Source organism: Taurulus bubalis, assembly GCF_910589615.1.
Source record: "Taurulus bubalis genome assembly, chromosome: 15".
Classification (NCBI taxonomy): domain Eukaryota; kingdom Metazoa; phylum Chordata; class Actinopteri; order Perciformes; family Cottidae; genus Taurulus; species Taurulus bubalis.
In genome coordinates, this window is record NC_136603.1 from 15,968,353 (window position 1) to 15,991,180 (window position 22,828).

General features: G+C 41.5%; 1 protein-coding gene across 3 annotated transcripts; it reads right to left on the reverse strand.

Moving 5' to 3' along the window:
- Positions 1 to 1,833: 1,833 nt before the first annotated feature.
- Positions 1,834 to 21,916, reverse strand: dcaf6 (ddb1 and cul4 associated factor 6). Of its 3 annotated transcripts, none has more exons than XM_079231091.1 (21): positions 21,615 to 21,916; positions 18,008 to 18,069; positions 16,018 to 16,110; positions 15,339 to 15,524; positions 15,139 to 15,252; positions 14,509 to 14,644; positions 13,317 to 13,528; positions 12,203 to 12,296; positions 11,429 to 11,548; positions 10,421 to 10,768; positions 9,911 to 10,102; positions 7,981 to 8,040; positions 6,992 to 7,130; positions 5,499 to 5,608; positions 4,695 to 5,025; positions 4,487 to 4,528; positions 3,735 to 3,873; positions 3,073 to 3,229; positions 2,904 to 2,992; positions 2,519 to 2,624; positions 1,834 to 2,396 (listed from the first exon to the last, which is right to left on the reverse strand). In XM_079231091.1, exons 1-21 carry the CDS (start codon positions 21,709 to 21,711, stop codon positions 2,338 to 2,340), a joined length of 2,886 nt encoding a protein of 961 aa, XP_079087217.1. In that variant the 5' UTR covers positions 21,712 to 21,916; the 3' UTR covers positions 1,834 to 2,337. The 3 variants fall into 3 exon arrangements, with proteins under 3 accessions (XP_079087217.1, XP_079087215.1, XP_079087216.1); XM_079231089.1 differs by having other exon boundaries at positions 6,992 to 7,181; XM_079231090.1 differs by lacking the exon at positions 4,487 to 4,528 and having other exon boundaries at positions 6,992 to 7,181.
- Between the last annotated feature and the right edge of the window lie 912 nt (positions 21,917 to 22,828).

Consider the following 22,828-nt stretch of genomic DNA (forward strand, 5'->3'; position numbering starts at 1 on the left):
ACAGTAAGCATAAGGACTTCTGACACAAATGAAAATGACAATGGGTTTACCGTGTTCAAATTGTTATGTATGATATAGTCATATTTAGCATACAAATTCTTGAGTTATGGCCAAAAACGTGTTCTTTGACTTTGACCACCAATTTCTAATCGGTTCAGGTTTGAATCAAAGAGGCCATTTTCCCAGCAGCTATTTTGCCGTGTCATTGCAGGGTAAACAAAGGTGAATTGATTGAATTAATCGTGGTCCCATTCCAATTAGTACGTCAAGTCATTCCAGGGGCCAGCATGCACAATACCAGGGCCCAGTCGACTTAAATGGAACAGGGCTGTAATTCACTTGAATCAATTACACCTCTGTTTTAGTCAATAAGTGATGGCTGAATTTCATTTAGCTGCTTCAGTTTAGAGTGCTGGTATTGCACACGCTGGCTCTGTCACTTTACTGGGACACTTGAATAGAACAGAGCCATCGTTCTTGTTATTAGTAACACCTGCGTTTCCTGCTGTGATGAGTCAAAATATTTGCTGTGGGAAAGGCCTATTGATGGGGACTGAAAATACAAAATTGCCTGAAGGTGTTTACTGTTGTGTTGTAGTCCAAGGGTTATCTGACTTCTACCCCAGTGCATGCTGGGATAACATCCCAACGATGACCCTGAATGGACATTTTGTAGAGGAAAAGTATGTACTTTAATAGTAAATGGTGTATTGCAATTCATAAGAACTTAACATGTTTGTGGTGATTGTCTAAGTTTGTCTAAGTATTGCTCAGCCCTGAACTTAAGGTGATCATTACTGCCTGAGCAGTATTTTTACTTTCCATCTGGGGGAAAACAGTATTTTCAATAACAATCAAATGGGTTAATTTAGTCCAAAATGAGGTAATATGGAGACTGATTATCAGTATTTCAGAGATTGTTATATTAATACAAAATGCATTGGCCAAAGCCTACATTTTATAATGTGCACACTGAGGTCTTTGAAAGTCCACGAAAGTGTCAAGTTGTCTTCAGGAAAAACTGGTCTTAAATCAACAACACTGCTTTAGTAAATATTCATTGGTGCATGTGGTTTACCTCAGTTTATATCATCACTCCCTTTACTATTATGAAAGAAGCTCTAGAGGACATTTGTAATAAGTAGTGCTTCAGTCTTACCTCGTATCTTTTATATTATGTTTAACCGGTACTATACACATGAGAAGTGATGTAACCTTTTGATTTTCACTATACAGTTTAAAGTATTAGAAACAAATTGCATTTAAGTTTTGTATCCAGATTCTTCTATTAAAATGTTTTCCTAAAAAACTTCTGAACTTCTTTTCTTTGTATTTTTCCTTCATGCAGTAAAAAAAAATCAAGTCAATCAATCACGTCTTCACGTGATGTCACTTGAACCAGTGTGATCATCTGAAGACTACAAGTTTGAAAAGAAAGAAAGTTGAATTAGAGAAATTGGCTTAACCAGTTATAAGTCTCTCACAGTAGGTTTAAGAAACCCATGAGTATTTGACCTACATAAGTAAATGAGAAAGATTGCCTTTCTATATAGTTCTTCTTAATGCCAAATTATCGGTGACACCAGGTCACATTCCACACGACACCAGGATCCTACCTCCGTAGCTCGCTCCTCATCTCTGCTGGATGCTAATGGTTCAGGGCTACATTAGCTGCTGAACAGTTGTATCTGCAGTAAAATGGATGGTCTCTGCTCTCAGGCTTAAAAAACTGATTGTTCAATCCAATAGCTTGTTGCACAGTCGTTTTAAGATTTTATCTTCCAGACATCTTTGAGATGCCATAGCTTTATTTTTTTTATTCAAAATTCTGTAAAAGATTATTTACTTTATTGACATATCCCTTTTGGGTCGAAGAACCACAGCTTTGTTTAATTTTCTTCAATAAAATTAAAGCAATCTCCAAGTATGTTTTTACTTAAAGTCCTTGTTTACATGCGTAACTGCTAGAGCAGCACATCAACATTTCTTAGCTTTGTGCTACAAATTCAAAATGTCACACGTTAACACTGATCAAAGCTCACTTTCTCCTAACAAAATAATATTGCACTTAACATCCTTGCACACCAGCCGCCATTATTCTCACACTTAATATATATATACTGACGTGGTTGCCTTTTGCATTCACACAGATGTACTTTATCCTCATACAGAAACATCAGTAAGAAAGTCATCTTAGAAAAACACAGGGGGCTAGAAATTACACTAATTTTCAAAAGGAAGTATTCTACACTATACTTGTACAAATCTGTTTTTGTTTTTTTCAAGTGCTATACAGCAAGAAGAAAGTGTTTTTCTTTAAAATAAAATGCCAGCTGGCTACTGCTCGTCCTCATTTTCCTGTCCCGAACCTTCGGAGCGATCACCTTCTAGTCGATCTGCAAGAAGGCAAAAGGCAGATGTTAGAGAGGAGCAAGAAGGTGTCCTGAGGAAAGGTAAGTCAACAGTGTTTGTACTACCTGCACTTTAAGAGGCACAAACATTCAAACCGATTGTGTACCTGATCTGATGTGATTAAGGGAGGCCAACATTCGGAGCATGAAGGAAGCCGGGACTGTGATTGTGTTCCGAGTTTCCTCGAGCATCAGCTCGTTCCGAGTTATTACCTTGAAAGAAAAGAAGGCAAAGAAAGATGAGAATAGAATCTGACAAATAACTGCCCCTGTACAGTGACTTAAGACATCTCCTATTTGAAAATAAAAAAAATATATATATATATTTTCTATATATATATAAATAATATTTAGTATTTATGAAGCCAGCAGCTGGTTAGCTTCGCATGAAGACTTGAAACGGGCTGATTTGTTTTGGTTGTGAGGTTAATATGTTGAGTTGGCTTTTTTGGGGGAAAACCAATCAGTGCACTGATCTCTTGGCAGTCGTACCTCATTGGCGAGGATTCTGTTGAAAGATGGCGACTGTTCCAGTGGCGACCAAATCTTGATATCATAGTCGATCCCTGAAGAAGCCAGAACTGAAACAGACCGGAAAATTAATATCACCATACTCGGTAACATCGTCAGATCATATGAGGGGTGGGTGTGGGTGACTCACTGGGGTCGTACGGGTGCGGCTGCAGGCAGTTCACCACGTGGTTGTCGGCTTCCAGCAGCATGAGGTGCTCTGCAGTGTGTCTGTCCCAGATGAAGATGTGGCCGCAGTCTGAGCCGCTCATTACAAAGTTGTTCCCCCAAAAACAGGACTCCTTTATCTGGACAAAATAAATTAACTCACTTCATACTGCGGGAATAGATCAACATTTTGAGCCTCAAAGATTATTTAGCTTTCTCTCTGAAAGTTCGATGAGAAGACGCTCCTCTCATATCTGAGTGTTAAGTGAAGAGCTGGAGACCAGAGAGCATAAAGGCTAGAAACTGTGAGCCTGGCTGTCCAAAGCACAACTCACTAACTGTTTAGTCAACACACAAACAGAAACACAAAAACATAAATTTGTGGTTTTGTGGTCTTACTATTTCTTCACAAACAGGAACTTTAGAGGTGCTGGTAAGTGTATTTTTGCACCTTTAATAGATTGAGGCTAGCAGTTTTCCAGTTTCCTTACTTTATGCTAAGCTAAGCTAACTGCCCGCCGGTCCCAGCTTCATACTTAACACACAGACATGAGTCTTATCAATTTTCTTATCCAACCCAAGTATGTCCTAAAATTTCAAATCATTCTTTCAAGAGGCCTCTAAAGTAATATGATGAACGTGTACCATTGTCCTGGAGTTGCGGTGGCCTTTGTAGACCATCTTGACTGAGGGTCTCCTGATATTCTGCGTCTCGCTCTCCTCCATCTCCCTTCGTTCTTTCCTCCTGCGAAACAGCTCCTGGATACGAGCGGCAGCCGAGCGTCTGTAAAACACCAATAAAAATACATTTGATGATAAAGCACGCAAAAGACAAAACAAGACACACTACCCATGCCGTCTCTGGTGCTTATGAACCCCATGCTTTGAATATTGAGTGAAATATGTGCTGATAAAATCCATTCAACCAAATAACAAACCCCAAGCTAGAAAGCAGCCACTTTCAAGGCAAAACAAATCATGACTGGATCAAGCCCCTGATGTTGTTGTGTGAAGTATTGTCCATTAACAACAGTTGTGTCACTAAATTAAATTCACACTGTACATGTAGTATACTAGTCAGAAAAAGAAAACGGCCTCTAGATGAAATAAAAATCAAATATTTTTTTTCACCATGCACACTTTCTTTGATCAGTCATCTTTCTTCTGTACACAACCTTCAAAATGCTGCCGTTACGCTGCTACTCACACCATCTGTGAAGTCAGTATTCGCATGCACATCACTCGACCACTACAGTGTGTATATTAGTTTTTTGTGAGTGAAATGACCAAACCAAGCCAAAACCTGTTTTCTTCATCAAGTTATGCTGTTGAGTTGTAATGCTCTGCTGCATGTCACACACCTGACAGGTTAGATGCTTTTAGTGCAAACACTTTACCTGATCATCCTATCTCCTACTGCAGATCCTCTGGAATTTAATCTATATTTGTAGTAAAACAGTCAATGGGAAGGCATCACAAAAAAATTCAGAATGCCCACCCTTTAAAAGTGATATTAAACAAGAGCAAATATGAAATAACCTGCATTCAAATAAATGAGGGTGTTTTCTTGCTTGTCGTGAGTGAATAAAGAGCCGTCTAACGTACCTCTGTCCCTGACCTCTGAACCTTGTTGACGGGATGAGAATCGGATCGTCGTCGCTGTCGTCAGAGTCCTGGTGCGCCCGTGCAGGCTGACTCTGGCCCTCCTCTTCCTCCTCCGCTCTGGGCTCTGCTCTCCTGCAGCCGCCTGACGTGTCCTCGGAGCCCTCCGGTTGACTCCTTTCCACCGCTGGAGAAGCCACGGCGTCCCCCTGGGAGGAGCCCGCCGCTGGGGCCGGAGCCGCCGAGCCGCCGAGGGCCCCGGAGCAGGAGGCGCTGCACGGCGTCTCTGTGGAGGCGGCCATGACGCTCTGCTGCCCCGAGGACGCAGAAGGAGCTGAGGGGAAATACATATCATTACATGTAGGACTCTGATGGATTAGTGTTTGGATACATGGAATATCTTTTAGTGATTAAGGTGTGACAGAGTGCATGTGTTTTTTAAAAAGGTGCTGTATTCTTATACTGCCTCTGTTCATTGTCTGCACCACTGAATTTACTTCTTTGGACACTAAAGTTTAAGAGTAACTTAAAGATATAGTTTGGAAAAAAAATATTTTCAATCAAGATCTTAAGTGTATGCTATACATACAGGCTGTTTGATGGATTGATTAACTTCACATCTTCTGGGAGTGATGTCCTCTGTGACATCACAAGAGGTGTAACAAAACCATCAGTGCTGGATGAATTTAAAAAGGTGAAACTCGCTTGTCTCTTTGAAAACACAACTTTTCAGCCTTGTGTTAAGTTACTTTTTATATTTAATTTCAAATTTGGTCAGAGCAGGTATTCTGCTGCTGGAGGACTCACGTTGCTCCGACACTGAACTCTCCGTCGACAGAGTCTCTCTGCTCTGCACAGCCGCGGCCTCAGACGCTTTGGGACCTCCACTGCCCATCGAGCTGGATGTGCTACTGCTCCTGTGGAGGAAGACAAAGCAAACAGCAACTGAGAGTCTCTCAGGCCTCTGAGGGATTTTAAGTATTTCTCAATGAGGAATGTGTTGTCCCATGTGGATGATAGGGATGGGTATCGTTTGGGTTTTTTCCGATACCGGTGCCTGAACCGATACTTTTTTTATTGCCAAGGCAATTTTTTTTCTTCAAATTGAACAATATTATTAACTGTTTAAAGTATACTATAGATATAAATAAATAAGTACATACAAAACACACTTCAAACTACAGCTTCAAACCTTTTAACTTCAAACTATAAAAATATATATTTAAAAAAAGAACAGACACAAGTCCAATCAGGTGGCCTGATGGGATCCTGTGCAACAGAACTCACACTCAACTGGAGAGATTTGTTCCATCAAGCCGAGGACGGACGTTGAAAAGCTCGTGCTCGTGTCTGCAGCGATCTCTGCGTGCGCGCACTGTGTGTGTGAGCGCTGGAAGCCCCGCCCCCTCGAGCCCCGCTCTGCATGCAGGCGGACAGAGAGCAGAGCAGCGAGTGCGCTCTGATCCGCGCTATTTTAATAATCGTTTTTAGCGTGCGGGTACCGCGCTACCTTTTTAGTATCTATGTACCGTGCAACTTTACAGACTAGTGTAAAAAAAAAGTATTTAAATCGGCTCAGGCACCGGAAGGAAGCACCGAAATCTGCGTTGCTTTTCGGTCCGGTAGGTACCGGACGTGTTGGACGTGTTCTCGGTACCCAACCCTAGTGGATGATGTATCTGTTTCACATAATTTTACATATAAAACACATAATAAATTCATAGAGAGTGAACATGTTTCTGCTTTGCAAACTGTGAAGGAACCAGAAATTATGCACAAAGCATAAGCAACTAAGCTCTGCAATTATGATGATTCCCAAGGTTTTGACCATAATTTCAGTTTTGATTTACGTAGGCAAAAAACAATCTGATAGCAGAATAAACAACACATGAAACACCTGCCAAGTTATTTTCTATATTATTATTACTTCATGGAAGTCAAGAAGAGTATACCCTGCTTTATTGCATACCATCATTTACTAAATGAAAATCATGCTGCACTGAAGAAGACTTGAAACTAGAGATTGAGACCATAAACGTGTGTGTTTACAATGTACAAGGGTCCTTTTCTCATAGACTTCTTAATCAGAATTTGTTTTGGAGGTTGCCTGCTTTCTATTTGTATTCAATTTGCATGAGGCACTGCATCATTATATATTTTTCCTTAATTGATTAGCTGTGTCTAAAAGGCAGCCTGTCAAGGTTCATTATCCCATGCGTCCAATAAAATAATTAACAAATGTATTCAAAGGGAAACGTTTCACAATGATGTCAGTAGGCCTTTTATCTCCTTGTGCTCACCACTCATCAGTGAAGTCCAGCTTGATTGTGCTGGTGGTGGTTCCCTCTGAACTGTAGTGGAGGCTGAGCACTGGCTCTGCTGCACTGGGTCGACTGGTGCCGCTCATGGTGGTGGAGGTGGTGGGTGCGCTGGTGCTGACTGGAACGGAAACAGGTTGATCAGGAGGAGAACCTGCAGCTTCTGCTGCTCCTGATGAGAAGATACAGGCAAAACCGGCAAGAAGGATTGATTGTAAATCTGTTTTGCCAATAATTCGGAGAGAAAAAGCTGTCTTTTCCCTGTTGCTCACAGCATGTAACTGGTTGTTTAAAGGCACACTAGCAACATGCAACCGTCTGCTGCATGATCACTTCCCAGTGATAAACAACACAAACATGCAGCCGACACTAACAGAGCGGACAAAAGGTGAACTGTCACCAGCAACAGCACCGAGACACAAACTGATACTGTGCAGGTGTACTGATACCTGGGCTTTGGGTACCAGCCAATACAGAGTATCGATCTGATACCAGTGTTCAATTAATAAGCTGTTTTCCTCACTGTGTGGAAAAGACTGGGATCATTCTCTCATGTGTAAGGCAACATCAGGCTGGACTTAAACATTGTAAAAATAAAATGTGATAGTCAAATACATAGATATAAAAGTACTGGATTGTTATTTATAAATAAGTCAATACTTTAATAACATATGTATAATATAATGTCCCAGCATCTGTTGATGAAGGTCCATGACACTAAAAACATTAAGAGAATAGTATGATTTAATTACTGGGATAATGATGATTATTATTATTATACAGTAACTTTGGTCACATAAATGTGTGTCTGGACTGATAATGGAAATAATGTGAAAGTAAAGTAGTGGATGGAGAGAAATAAGAAGCATGAAAACAATGCAGGAGAAACTGGGCAGAGGGGTGAGAGCAAGTGTTTGTGTTGATGAGGGAGGGGAGAAGAAAAGCAAGAGGCAGGGTGGGAGAGGACGCACCCTGCTGTTCATCAAGAGTCATGGATCCCAGCTGTTTGTTTACCACAGACGAGGGGGAATCTGGAACACAAATGAGACCGACTAAACATCGGACACGGACGTCAAACCCGAAGGCTCAAAGTCAAGGCGCACGAGGGTGAAACACTTGTCGTGTTAAAAACTTGTCGTGTTAAAAACTTCAAAGTTGTGTTAAAATCGATTCCAAGGCCAAGAGGGAGGGAAAAAAAGCTCCATCTGATCATTTCACATTCATTGCATGTGCAAAAATGAGTATCGGAGATTATTCACTCATGCTTACGACACGTCCTGCTAGTGAATTATTAATTCCTTAAATGTTATAATAACCATCAAGCTCACTGTAAGACACCACTGGAAAATACAAACATAATAATTACATTCTGTTTGCTTTTGAAACCTTAAAATGATCCAAATGTCTCAAACATATTTTTGAATGATGTGATATTAGTTATAACAACGTGACAGCCAAATAAAAGCCTCAATTCCATCTGGTCCTCAGTGCAGCCTGGTTTTGACATAAACAATACAAGCAATTGCCCTTTAATTCCATAAATGACTCCCGTTGGTCTGAGATGTCCGATAAAGCCCCTTTCAGACATGCAGCACGTAACATAAATGTGAATGCAATTTTACGCATCATTCCCACACAAACCACTGAGTCCCTTTAACGTAAAGCGACACAAATGTATCTGAACAAATCCTGTTAACACGTCTGAGTCTCTAAATTGAATATAGTTTCATTAACATAAAGGCTGCAGAAGCCCAAGGTTAATTAAATATCCCTCAGAGAGAATAAATACACTTCTTGTTTGCATTAAGAGCACTGGAACAAGTTCATTACTTAATTAGCACCTTCAGTTCAGAAAAATCAGCTCAACAAACCACAAAACACTGTGAACACGCCGCTATATTAAAAAGGTGTTGTGACAAAATGCAATTTGCTTGAAAATGCTTTTCAAGATAAATAGTGTGCCTGGTGCGTCTACAGACTCCCAAAGAGAAAACTAGCCCCTCTCTTTTTCTCCTGCTCCATCCATCAGAAAGAGATCCTTGCAGTGTGCGGAGAAAGAAGTTTATACAAAAATAATCATTGGACTGAATGGATGAACACATCCAGAAAAACATGCATTACACAAAGCATGTGAGAACAATAGCAATACATTCACTGACAGACATTAGAAGAACTGAGAAAATGTGTGTTCACTTTGAGAAGCATCGGCAAACTTACATCATCAATACAGTGATGGCTTAAAAAGTTAAGCCATCACTGATGCAGCCTGAGAGAGAACTGAGAATACTCTCCTCCCTTCACATAATTTCTTTTCAACTTCAAGCTATTTGTGCACCAGCAGAGTGCCGTCTCTTTTTGTGAGGGTTCTGACTGAACACCTACGTCTGAATGAAAAAAAAAGCCATCAATTTAACAGGCGAAGCCGGTAATGTTATTCCATGTCTGAAGGGGGCTTTAGTTACGAGTTTGAGTCAGATCAAACCAAAGTTAATCAAATCCAACAGTCCAGACAGCTGATCAGCATGTATCATTAAAAAAATGGGCGAACAAGCACATGAGCCAAAGCAGAGCTTCATACTGGCCGCTGCCACTCGGGTGAAAACTCAAGCAACAAGTGGAGCGATGAAGTGAGAGCATTAGTGAGTGAGGGGCTGAGCAAACAGTGGAGAGGCGACACAATGCCGGCTACAGAGGTTAAAAAGTACAAGGTGCATCATTGGGGAATGGAAAGAGGATCACTGTGAGATTAGTGGTCAGTTTTATTAGGGCCGGGTCTTTCTGGAGCTCAACTGTCTCTACAAACAAGACATGTCTGCCTTTCCGACAGAGGGAAAGACAACAGGGGGTCCAGGTGAACAGCCCGTGTGGAGGGGAGGTGGGGAGCTCGGAGGGGAAGGTAACCTGGAAGGGGTTGCGTCTCAGCAGCTGCAGCAGTAGCAGCTCTTTGTGACTGCCTCTCAGTGGCTGCAGGGGAAGAAGAAGAAGTAGAAGAACGGCCCGCTCGCTGACCCTGTCCTGGTGGGTCGGCCAGCCGAAGTAACCTCTGCAAACGCCTACACACTAAACTTATGGGCAGCCGATGAGGACCGTACTCTGACGAAGGAGGCAGAGGAAGAGAGGCAGAGTGAATGCACGATGAGAAGACTGAGGGGGAGGGGGTGAGGAGAGGAGGAGCAGGAAGTCAGGAAATAAAAGGGGAAGGAGGACAACAGGATGCTGAAGGAAAAGAGTGACGTGAGGCTGCTGCTTGAGTGGAGTGGCTCCAACAAACACACACAAGTATAGACACACACTCTCTCACGCACTCACTCACATCTAAGGATACCTACTCATTGTACTGAAGACTAAAATGTCAACAGCTGTTTTTGTGTCCTTTGTCAAAGTGACAGTTGTGTGCATTTGTTTTCTTACCTGAAAGAGCAGGTTGTGAGGTGGGTGTGGCCGTGGCCGTAACCGTGGCCGTGGAGGTCCCGGTCGTGTCGGCCTGACTCCTCTGCTGTGAGTCAGGCGAGGAGGTGAGAAGGGAGGAGGAAGGAGCCGAGCTCTCTACTGATGAAGAGCTGGAAGGAGCAAGTGTTGTGACTGTTGACGACGACCCTGAGGAGGAAATGGATACAGGCATCGTGGCAGCGGCTGCGTCAGCACCGGCAGGTACCTCCCGGGCGTTTGACCCCACGGGCGTCTCGGGGACGCTGGCCTGCTGACCAGAGCCTCCTGCCGGGACAGCTGTGGTACTCGCCGCCCCTTCTGGACGGACGGCTATTCCGGAAAAAAGGGAAATAAATAGAAGTCAACAATCTTTAGGAGCAGGATTCATTGTTCATAAAATGTACTCGCATAAAAATATTAAATATTTGATGTACACTCTGTATTTGTGCTGCTCACACATAGAAGTAGATAAGGTAAATGGATCCATAGTCAGACGCCGAGTGCTTGACTTATTTCCACGTTGATCAACCTCATTGTAAATGTGCCAGTGTTAGCCAAAAGGCTGTTGTCCCTTTCTCGTTAACTGACAACTAGCGCTAGCTTACAGCAGAGTAAACACATACAGGAAAAGTACAACAATATGTTAAAAGCCCAAAACTGTCTTCAATCACATAGCAGTACATGCACTCCTCAAATGTATTTTGCCAAATGTTTGAGTCAGAATGGGAAGAAGATGTACGTTTACATTTTCACAGTAAACTAGAGTAATACTTATTTGTAGAAGGAGAATGATAATACCATGATCCAATGCCACATAACACAGAATGTATAGCCTGCTGACTTACAATGCCTCCATATGGACGGGCCTTACACAATGCACTAAACGACACACATACACACACACAGCAGTAATTTGGGGACTTTCAGTGTGTCTGATTAGCCGAGTGTCGAGTGAGTTTTTCAAAGAGGGAGCACCACTCCATGTCTCACCTCTGGGTCGTGTCTGAGGCCGAGTTCCTCTGCTGCTCTGAGCTTCGCTGGCTTCCTCAAACCAACGAGACAACATGTCCGACATCCTCTGCATCAGAGACACGTTCGGGCTCTGCTCGCCTACAAGAGCGCAGCAGAAACATGTTCACAGGTTTACACAGGTTTACTGGACGTATTAAAACAATGACAGAGGCCGATCTGTTGAGAAAACGTTGCGATATCTGTCATGACATCACACAACATAGTTATAAAGACCGTTGTTTCTCATGCGGAGCCTCAGAAAAGAAATGGGAGAGTAAATTGGACCAAATATTGAGTTGTTTTGCAATTTGGACAATTTCAACCAGTGATGACTAAAGCAAATAAAGTGGAATAAAAGAGGTGTGTGATCTGTGGTTATTGTGACACTGACATTGAAGTCAGAAGAAACACACACAAGGTTTCCTGTGTAGAAGCAAACCACTTTCTGGTTGAGGTGTCACTTGTGTGCATGCATATTTAAGTCGACAAGTTGCACAGTTTATTAAAGGTTCAATGGGAATGAAAACAGTTGTTTATGCCCTGATTTTGTAGCCTTGCAAGAAAATGCAATTGTTATTTTACTTCTTATAAATAGGGATCGAGGAATAAATCTAAAATGGCAAAACATTTATTCACAACACATTTTTAACATGTGGGCGAGTGTTGGGATCCGTAATTCGAGACCTCTGCTTTAAACTTAATGAGCAGGAACACATAGATGTCAGTTGCTGTACCGACTGCTTCTGATCTTACCGTCCCTCTCCCTCTCGCTCTCTGGACGAGCTCGGGGTCCAGTGTCAGACCAGTCACCTCGTAGACGTAGGCGCTTCACTGGAGGCTGCCTCAGCTGTGGAAACACACACACAGAAAGATTAGCAGTTTGTCAGTCAAAGCATGGTCAAAAATAGCCCCGCTGCCAAAGCAAAACACTGCTCGTCTCTGTCAGTGTCCTCTTTAGAGTGCCCCCTCCCTTCTGGCTGCATGACTGAGGTTGCCTCCACTTTCCAGTCCCCTGGCTCTCTTTACAGGGCAACAGGCTGAGAGCCAGAAATAGAAAAAGGGGGTCTTAGTGCAGAGACTATCAACCGCTTTACTCCGGAAATGTCATCAGGTCTGATTATGGCTGGAGGTGGTGAAAAGCAGCAGAGGCTGACAGAGATAGTAGAATAAATCAAAGAGCAAAAGGCCCTGAAGAGAATGGGGTTACAGGTGGAGGGAGGGAGGGAGAGAGAGAGAGAGGTAATGAGCCTTTGCTTGGCCGTCCCCTCCTCAGCCTGAACTATTTTGGAAGATAGATGAACGCTGCCTGCGTCGGTCGCTGTATTTGGAAAGGAATGTGTGTGGTGGTTGCATCTCGACACAGCTGAGCTCACCACGAGGCTTTGAAACACTGGCACCATGAACCAGCACATTCAGGCACACGTGAAGACGGAGACTGGCAGTAAACACTTTCAAACTAAATGCTCAACCAAACAGATTTGATGACCCAGACACATTTAACACTGAAGAACACATTTTATGTTGGGTTTTAATCAATAATCATAAATAGCAAAACAGTGCCTTTTCTTTCTTTATCAGTTGCTAATTAGCAATAAACATTAAGTACAGCTGAGGAAATGGGAATGTCTTTCGTTTTGAAGGCATTTGGTCAGATTTACGTTTTAAACTGATGATGGAAGTGTGGACGGAGAGTCAGAGGATCACCAAAATGATTACAGTTAATTCAGCAGGATTAATTTCAGTCTGGACCAAGGACAGACATAACCATCTCGAGCAATGGCACAAGCATAGCTAAAAACACACGTTCCCATCAGGGCTCATTTGATGTTATGGGACCGCAGGACTCGAGTCAACACTGTGCGCTCACCTCCTCCCTCCTCTCCTCTGACGGGCCCTTCAGCTCTCGGGCCTGGTCATCCCTGGGATCGAACAGGTAGATGTAGTCGGAGGAGTAGCTGACCAGCACCTCCCGGCCGTCCTCGCTGTAGCAGAGAGAAGTGACGCGACACGACTTGTTGGACAGATGAGCGGGAACAAACCTCACGCACATGCCCGTCGTCCCCCGGCCCATGTAGTTACCTGTGGATGACAAAGAGTCCCTGACTATCTGGTGGAGAGGTTTCTATCATTTCATACATTTTATTCATGTTTTTGCTTCAATCTTATGTTCTATGTTTTAGAGGTTTTAGCCAAGTGCGGCAACATATAGTTGGATACATTTTACATCCCCGACAAATGAAATAACATAGATACCAATGGCATATTTGACCAGATAACTGAAAAATTACACAAGTGAAGAACTTTAAACTCATTTATTTCTCCGTCCCTTTAATATATTTTTACGTGTTATGGAAAGAACTTTAAAATGACACATTATTGACATCTTCTATACAAATAAACTTAATGCGCCTTCACTGTCGTTTGTAGAAACTCTTTTAGTAGAAAAACATTTTGGGAGGATGCTCTACAGATAAATGTTTATTCTAGTAGTCAGGAGCATTTTGGAAATATTTATGTAAACATCTAACAATAGACATGCGGGGGAGCAGACACGGCACAGCAGGACGGAACTAAAAAACCCTCAAACCGGCTTCATTGCCTCAATCTATCAGCTCGACTTATTAATAACAGCTAATAACAATATGCTACAAGAAATAAAGAAAATATTAAGATGAATTGTTTTTTATTGCTCTGAGGCTCATTTTCTATCTATGAATCTTTGAATTGCAAGTCACAAATAAGTCTCAAGTGTTTGTCCCAAGACAAGACTGACATGTTCTAAGCCAGGTGCACAAGTTAAGTCATAAACTTTGAGTTTTGAGTCCTAAATAAGTCCAAATGTGCTCTTCACGAAATGTATTACACTAATTTAACAAAAACCATGACTGCTTTCAAAGTCAAAGTGAAGTTTCATGTAATTTATGTTAAAGTTGAGTTGAAAGGCTTTTTTTTATTTTGTCACATCTAAAGTCATAACATTTTTGACTCGAGTCCGGGTCCTGTGACTCGAGTCCACGCCTCTGAAGCTGAGTGAATGATGTCAGTGCAGGTCCGCTCACCTGTCGTTCTGGTGCCCAGCATGCGTCTGTCGTAGATCCGCACTGAGCTGTCGGAGCAGCCAACAGCCAGGTAGTACGGCACCAGAGGAGAGATGGAGATAGAGGTCGCTGCCCTCCGACAGTTTATCAGGATGTCCTGAAATCAAAGAGAGAAGAAAACAAAAACAAGCCAAATTATGTTAGAATTTCTTCTCTTTTCTAGAGTCAATGAGCCCTACTCTAAAGACAGCAGCAAACAGATGTAGCATTTATTTAAAAAAAAAAAAAGGAAATTTAATAGTTTGATCCGGGAAAAATATTTTCGTTGGATTCGATATTTTCCAGCCGAGGATGTCAACTTGTAACATTAACAGGCTGTAGGGTAATTAAGAGGGAGAGGTAACACAGACTGGTTGAGGTCACTGGCACCGATCTCGAGCAGGGAATACGAGAAGATGCAACGCAATCGAGAGGACGCACACACACACACGCACAATAATGTATTCAACATTTTAAAGAACTAAATCCCGACATTATCGCCCATAACGTGCCAGTTTTTCGACAGTAAAAAAAGACCCCCGCTCCCCACTAATGGTCAAATAACCGTCATCACCAACTGAAAGCAGAGAAACATCCCAGCTGTCACCGTACATCTTTGCAGTCTTCTTTAGTGCAGCTCGTCTTCGTGCGGAGGTCAAACCACCGCACCGTGCCGTCCTCCCCACACGACAGAAACGTGTAGGGGTCATTTGGTACCGTCATAATCTGACAAAGCAAAAAGAGAGGCTGAGTAAGGAGAAAAAAAACCACGAAGAAGAAAGACTCTGTGCAGCGCTCATCTTCCTCGGTACCTCATAAGCTGTTCCATAATGGCAGGTGAACTGACACTGTCTGTTGTGCTCAGCACTCTTCTCTGTGTTGGTGTAGTAGATGATGCCGTCTCCGGAGCAGGAGATGATCTCCTGATCGTTCGTGTGGGGCATGAATTTAGCGCTGAAGATATTCGCCCGATGACCTGAGCGTATGGACTTCTTGACCTGAGGAAGAGAAAAGGAGGTCTCAACATAGTTCCAGGTCTCACCGTAACACACACACACACACACACACACACACACACACACACACACACACACACACACACACACACACACACACACACACACACACACAGGGTCCTCTGCTTCTAAAAATACCTGCAATGTGTTTGTTTTCCCCCCAAAAAAATTCAAGAGGTTGTGTTTCAGAGGAAAAAACATCCCTTCATACTCTGATAATTAAAATCAATGGCGCACAAAATAGTGGCTTTTATGTATATAGAAAAGAAACGGAATGAAAATATTCCTACCCTCTTTCTAAATGAAAATGAACTTAACTGCTCACATGTGTTGGTATAAAACTTACATCAGAGAATTGTCAAATCAGCTATAAGTTGTTAAATGATAAACAGCTGGAGAAATAAATCAACGTTATCTGCTTTTATTTCATAGACAAAGGTTAATTTACGGCCTTTTGTTATTCTTCCATTATTACCTTTTTGTTGTACGGGTTGGAGATAACCAGAAAGGTGTCGTCTGAACCCGACAGGAGATATTCACCGGTGTCGTTCCAGCATATCGTGTTGACCTGAGGAGAGAGTTAATATATCGGATTATGCAAAGATACAGATGTTAACCTTGCTTAAACTAGAATTTAGAAGAGACTAAACCAGAGGTTGCAAGATGAATCTAAGGGGTCCGGAGATGATTATCAGTGGAGGAAAGAAGAAGAAAACACTAAATATTTTTACACTGAATTAGTGATTTAAAAAAAAGGGGGGTTTTCTAATCTGTGCTTTTTTGTGAAATATTGTATAGTTTCAGCACTTCAGACCTCTCAAATGATTTAAATGAAAGAGTTTGAGACAAAAACAACAACAAGTGACCCACTAACGACACATCGTCATGCACCTTGTTTCTAGATAAAGTCTCGTCTGCAGGGCTCACAAGCACAAAGGGTTGGGAGACACTGAGGGGCCTCCTTATCTTGCTGTTATCCAACTGACTGAAATCACTATAACATCATGGTCACAAATTGTACTTATGAGTAATCCATCTGTGAATCTAAAGTGGAGCACAAGAACGCTCGGCTGATGGTTTGCTGTCACTGTGGATCAATATTTCATTATCATCTGCTTGTTGCAGCTGCAGTGTTTCGTCATCACACGGTTGCTCTTCATTTCCAGACTCGCCCTGCTGCAATCAGTGAAATTACACCGCCTGCCCACTCATTTACCACATCCGGCAAACCGAACCCGAGGCTCAGTCTTAAAAAAACATTTCCAACTAGTTCAATCCATTTGGATCCTCTGAAGTCAAACGCTATCAGACTGCGATGTGGAGTGCAGGTGAATCTGTCTCTCAGGGGATGAACGTTTTAAAAGGCCGCCAGTGAGCGGGGATCGAAATGTAGAATATCATTGTGCCTTTTATTAAACATAGTATTTTGTGTTTCACAACCGATACAACAGAACAGGTGCTCAGTTGGCTCACCATCTTCAGTTATGACTGCAACTAACAATTCATTTATTTTTGTATTAATCTGCTGAGTATTTAGTCTATAAAATGACAAAACATTTCCCATAGTACAGCCAGGGTAATATCCTCAAATATCAGAGAAAAGCAGGAAAAACCCTCACAATGGAGAAGCTGGAACCAGAGAATCCTTAGCATTTATTTGCTTGAAATATGGCTACAAATATAATCAAAATAGTGGCATTCTGATCAACCATAACCCTGTTTAGCTCATTCTCCAGCCTCTATGATCTATGACTTCCTGGAGAAAAGATGCTACATCACCAACTCCTCTAAATAAGCAACACATATTTGTCTGAGAGAGTGCTGATTCACCTTTAAATCATATTTTTATTAATAGTCTACAATAGTCTAAGTGTCAAAAATAATGTAAAATGTCCACATTTCACAGGTTATAAACAGCATAATCAGTATTCTCTAAGAGAATGTTTGGTGTTTTTATTCAATAAACCACTTCAATATATAAATTGATGATCAAAACTGTCATTAAATGTTTTTGTTCATCCACTAATTGATTACACTACAAATAGTTTCAGCACAAAGTGCCTTTAACAATTCATAAAAAGTTAAATATATCTCAACATAAAAAAAGACAGCCAATATATTCATAACGAGCAATACAAAATGTTCCTCAAATGATTTTTCCTGCAGCAGTTAAGACACTGGAGGCATTGAAGTGGAGCTCTCCTGTGGTTGTTGTGGTGTTTTGACGTGACTGCCGTCCAGCCGATAGTGTGACAGGACGTGTGACTTATGTCAGCTTCAGGTTTCTCAGAGGTATTAACCAGCTGGCCTGAAGTCAAAGATCTGCTCTCCGTCAGTTTGTGAAGCCTCCGTGTCTGACGGAGAGCAGATCTTTGACCTCAGTCTTTTTCTTTTCAAGATGAAACAAACATTTAGAGTTTTTGGAAACGAACAAAAAGAACAAATGGATGAAAATGTGCACTTACGCAGCCATCGTGTGTGTTCAGTGTCCCTTCAAGTTTAAGCCTCTGAACAAATTCTTTTCTACCTGTAAAAAGAGAGGAAACAACTGTAAAAGACGGTTGACTGGATTTATTACTTATCCAAATGAATAACAGCTCTATCTATCATCCATGCACCCAGCTTCCCTCTAGTTACATGCAACAGCAGTTCTGTAGACCGGTTTAAAATATCACATTGAACATTTTAATTCAGTCTTTCGGTAACATGTGATGTATTAAATCAGGCAGACGAAGAGTGATAAAAAAGAGAAGAGAGACATTTTCAAGATGCTGTAAAATGAGACTATGAAATGCAGGAAAAGTCGTCTGGTGAGATGGATGATTTATCTTTCTGCAGTATCATGAAAAAGAAAATGTGCTCTGAAGGACAGTTCTTGGGAGACAATAAAATACACACATTAAAAAAAGAAAGATCCACAGGAGATTTGTGAGTTAGAAGCATAAACTCAACTGTGAAGAAACACTCATTCATTGTTCAGGTGATTTGTCACAGATTTAAGCCATAATTCTTGGAGTTCTTTCCTTTAAACAGTTATAACTCATCCTGAGCAATAATAAAAGTTATTTTGTGATACTTTTCCCCACTTGTACGTTACACACCGACTCTAAACAGGTTTGGTTTTGTCGTGGGTTCACACTGTAGAAGAGATCATTCACTGGACTTAACAGTTAGCCAGCAGACTAAAAAAAAGAAAAATCTTTGAGTGCGCTGTTGACACTATTCTCCCACAATGCAATGCACAATGGGGAATGGAGGAGGTGCTCTTAGCTGCTAAAAATTAAAAACACTTGTGAATGAAAAATGCCAGAAAAACAACTACATTTTTGGAAAGAATAAACATTTTGCTGCCTCTTTGTTTGAAGTCCTGATGGTTCAATTATTGTTGCATTTTCTGTTTATTATTTCATATTTATTCTCATTATAATCGAGCCAAATCTGTCTCTTTGTGAGTGTTGAAGAAAAGTACATTTGTCCCAATCTTACATAAAGAGGTACAAAACAAATACATGACATTATTACATTCTGTATTGCCTTGTCATTTGGAAGTGCATCATTATTCTAGTTATTATAGTGCAAACTGAATACAATTGGCACGCAGATATAATATAATACAATATATCCTTTCGGTGTATCCTTCCTATTCAATGTAGGAATGATGTTTCCTCTTTTGTTAAAGAAAGAAGTTGCGAAAGCCAACGTGAGGAAACAACGGAGAGCTCTGACTTGCAGCGACAGGTTTCATTAATGTTGCAGGAATCAAACAAGCCTGAATTTGTTTTGAGTGTTTTCTGTAAATGAGAAGCATTCTGAAGCGCTCAAGCAAAAGGACCAATAACAACAACAATAATAATGATGTCACATATGAAAATGTTGGACTCATGATATGAAAATATTCCTTCCACAGTCATGATCTGCTCACACAAGATGTTTTTCATTTGTATTTCTTCTTTTATTCAATAATGTGTCGCCTGATTATCTTCTGCTTGAAAGGTGTAATTAAAAAAGTTAAATGTACAATTTACTAACTTGGCATTCTGGTACAAAAGAACTGAGACACTGGCTCAAAGTAAATACATTGTGTCTTACGCTGCAAAACATATTTTTACCATTAGTTGCTTCTATTTATAAATGAGTAATAATCAATTAATTGTTTGGTGTATAAAAAGTCCGAAATTTAAAAAAGCATCCGTCATTATTTCCCAGAGCAGAGCCAACTGTCCAAATCCTTTCAAATGGCAACAATATAAAAAGGCAAAAGTAGAAATGTATTGTGTTGGCGAAGCTTAAACCAGAGAAAGTTTGACATTTGAACTCAAAAAAATGTGTTGATGATCAGAAACATATTTAGAGATTAATCTTGATTGTGTCTCAGCGTGCCGACACATCGCCAGTTGTAAATGGAAATAAGGAAAATATGCTTCATGCCAAAGTGGATCCAGACCTGCCTGTAAATTAATTTAGTCGTTTTATTTCTAGCTTAACACTGATGTTAAAATGCTTTGTTTCCTCTTCTCTGACTTATTTCTGCTCATTGAATGACTCTGTGTTTTGTGGAGTCTCCCACCAGCATGTTAAACAGATCCAAATGTCATTATGAACCCTCAAATCGCTGCAGTTCACCGAAAGCCCTGTGATACATAACCTCCCCGGAAGTGTCTTCAATGTAGACTGCTTGTTGCCCCCATCCCCCTTTTCAAGCTAAATATATCCTGCAAGAGCTCTGACCCACACATCCCTGCATGTATCCTCCATCCAGAACACAATAACAGCTCCCACCAGATCTCAGTCGAGCTAAAAACAGAGCTGACAAAACCGCGGTGGCACCTGCCCCACCTCAACAGGCTCATATATCTTCAGTCAACCACGGTCAGGTGTTTGACGGGCCACATTGCAGACGAGTCTTATGGACCTCTCTGTTCCTCTCAGCACCGCTGCCCTGTGTTTACACTGTTGTTTCATTGTGTGGTCCTTTCATAACAAACACTGACATGCAGCAAAACACAGGGAAAAAAAGTCCCCAATGAGGACGATCGCTGCGAGTTGAGTCACACTAGTGAGTTTTAGATTTTCACCCTGGTTAAGAAGGAAAACTAAATCATAGAAGTTATTTTTAAACCACATGGCGCAGCTACCTCGATACACTCTAGAGACTCAATATTTCAACCTATAAAGACAAATGCTCTTATTTATAAGTGTCGCAAAAACACAGCACTATCTTCTTCTGGTATTTAAAACATGCTGCAGTTTCCTGGTATGTTTTTTTAAATGGAAATGGACTAGAAAAACTGTTAATTTTGTATTTGCTCTATTACTCTAGTCAGGTTTAGAGCTGAAGCAGCTGCTTTCCTTTAGTCCATGTCAAAACCTTCTTTGAAGACAGATAAACAATGAGGCTGGCAGTGTTTCAATGTACTGGCCCGATATTCTCAATAATATTACACTATTTATTGCATATTTCCTTCCTTGATTCAATTGTTCTTGTGTCTGTTTGCAAAATATTTTTCACAAAGATTACTTTCAGTTTGGACCATCTCTTCAGAAATACATTACAGGAATGCAGAGAGTTCTGTTACACACACAGACAGGCAGACAGACAGACAGGTAGTTAGACAGTTAGACAGATAGAGATGGTGATGTAGCCTGTAGATGGCAATTCATCCACCATAGATGCAATTCCTGTGCAAAAAAAATAATGGATTATCTGAATGAGATGAAAACGATGTTTTTCTTGTAGCTATTACATCATAACATGCTGCACTATTACGGCTTATATACACTGTAAACATAATATGTAATCCCCGTTTATCTAGCGCTTAAACTCTGGAATCTCCTGTTTCACATTAAACGCACAGGCTGTTTGCTGTGTTTTGTGTGTGTTTGTGTGTTTACACTGGACGGCTGCGACTCTGCAGAAGCAATAACTCGCAGCTCTCTGTTGTGGAGTCGACGGCAGCCCCGTCACGGTGAGTGGAAGGCGGCTGTCAGCGGGTCTGCTTCACTGGTGTCGCGTTAAAATAATACACGTTTCCCCACCTGCGTTCCCGTCAAAGAGGCTTGTTTTGTTCTTACCCAAGTAGTTGGTCCTGATGGTGTTAGGCTCGTTGTATCCAATTAGACGTTTATTTACATCCCAAACCAGGTTCCTAGAGCAGGACATTGTGACCATATGTGGGCTTTAATTAACAATAACATTGAAACCAAGCTAACCCGTTCCTGTTGATGTCGCCTTTTATTTATCGTCGATAGGTTTCTCCATGGATATCGGTCCCCGTGCGTCGGGACGGCGCGCGCGTTAGCTGGCTGCGACACTCAGCGTCTGCATCGCCGACTCGCTCCTGTCCTGTCTCCTTGGTCCTGTCTCCTCTGTCCTCGTTGGTTTACGTCCACTGGACTCCTGCTCTCTGGGCTGCTAACTATCTGTCCCGCTAGCCTAGCCAGGTTTAATTCTTCTAGCAGGCAGCGGTCAGCTGTGTCCTAAACAACGCGATAAACTACGTGCTTTGACAGGGAGGCTGGGAGCGCTCGATTTAAGGAGCGGAAGAGCAGTCCGGAGACGAGGATCCGGGGAAGCTCGGATAGTAATGCTTAAAGGAGTACTTCTCCCACCACTGTTCAACAAGTGGACGTGACACCTTCACATATGGGACTTTTGTATTCTATTAAGGAACATATTTGTTCTTAAGTGATTGTTACTTGATCTGGCAAGAGTTGTGCATTAGTCATTGAAAAGGTTATAAAGTAGGGGTAACAAGATCATAACACAGAGATGACTGTCCTGAGGCTAGTTATAGTTATCATTCACATTCTACTCTAGAGAGGACTTAATACATTTCCATATAGTTCATATGATGTAGTGTTTAACCTCTGTCATGTATTTATACCTGGCCCCAGAGTCGCTGTTTGGTCATTTGATTCAACACATTATTTTAAGAATATGAAAAACACATCTCTAAAATGTGATCATGCTGGATATAGCAGAGGTCATAATCCACCCTGAGCGTACAGATAAATCGCCCTTTTATTTAAAGTTTGAAGCAAACTATGCAGGCTATTTGACAACATACTGCTGTCTTAAACTTTTCCAGAGTCCTCGGAGCCTGATCAACCTGTTTGGAGCCCCGAGGCAAAACAACACCTCTGTTGGGCTGTTATGAAACCGAAGCTACCTTCCAAATTGCATACATAATTACATACCTTTAGTATATACTGCAGCTACCCTTGTAAAGTACATACTTGCGTACAGTATGTGTTCAATTTGGGACATAATACATTCTAACATTTCA

Coding starts and splice junctions, on each gene's coding strand:
- dcaf6 (XM_079231089.1), bottom strand. CDS start 21,711: ATGGTCACAATGTCCTGCTCTAGGAACCTGGTTTGGGATGTAAATAAA. Junction 18,070..21,614: donor CATCAGGACCAACTACTTGG/GTAAGAACAAAA, acceptor CTCTTTTTACAG/GTAGAAAAGAATTTGTTCAG. Junction 4,529..4,694: donor TTCAGAGGTCAGGGACAGAG/GTACGTTAGACG, acceptor CTACAAATATAG/ATTAAATTCCAGAGGATCTG.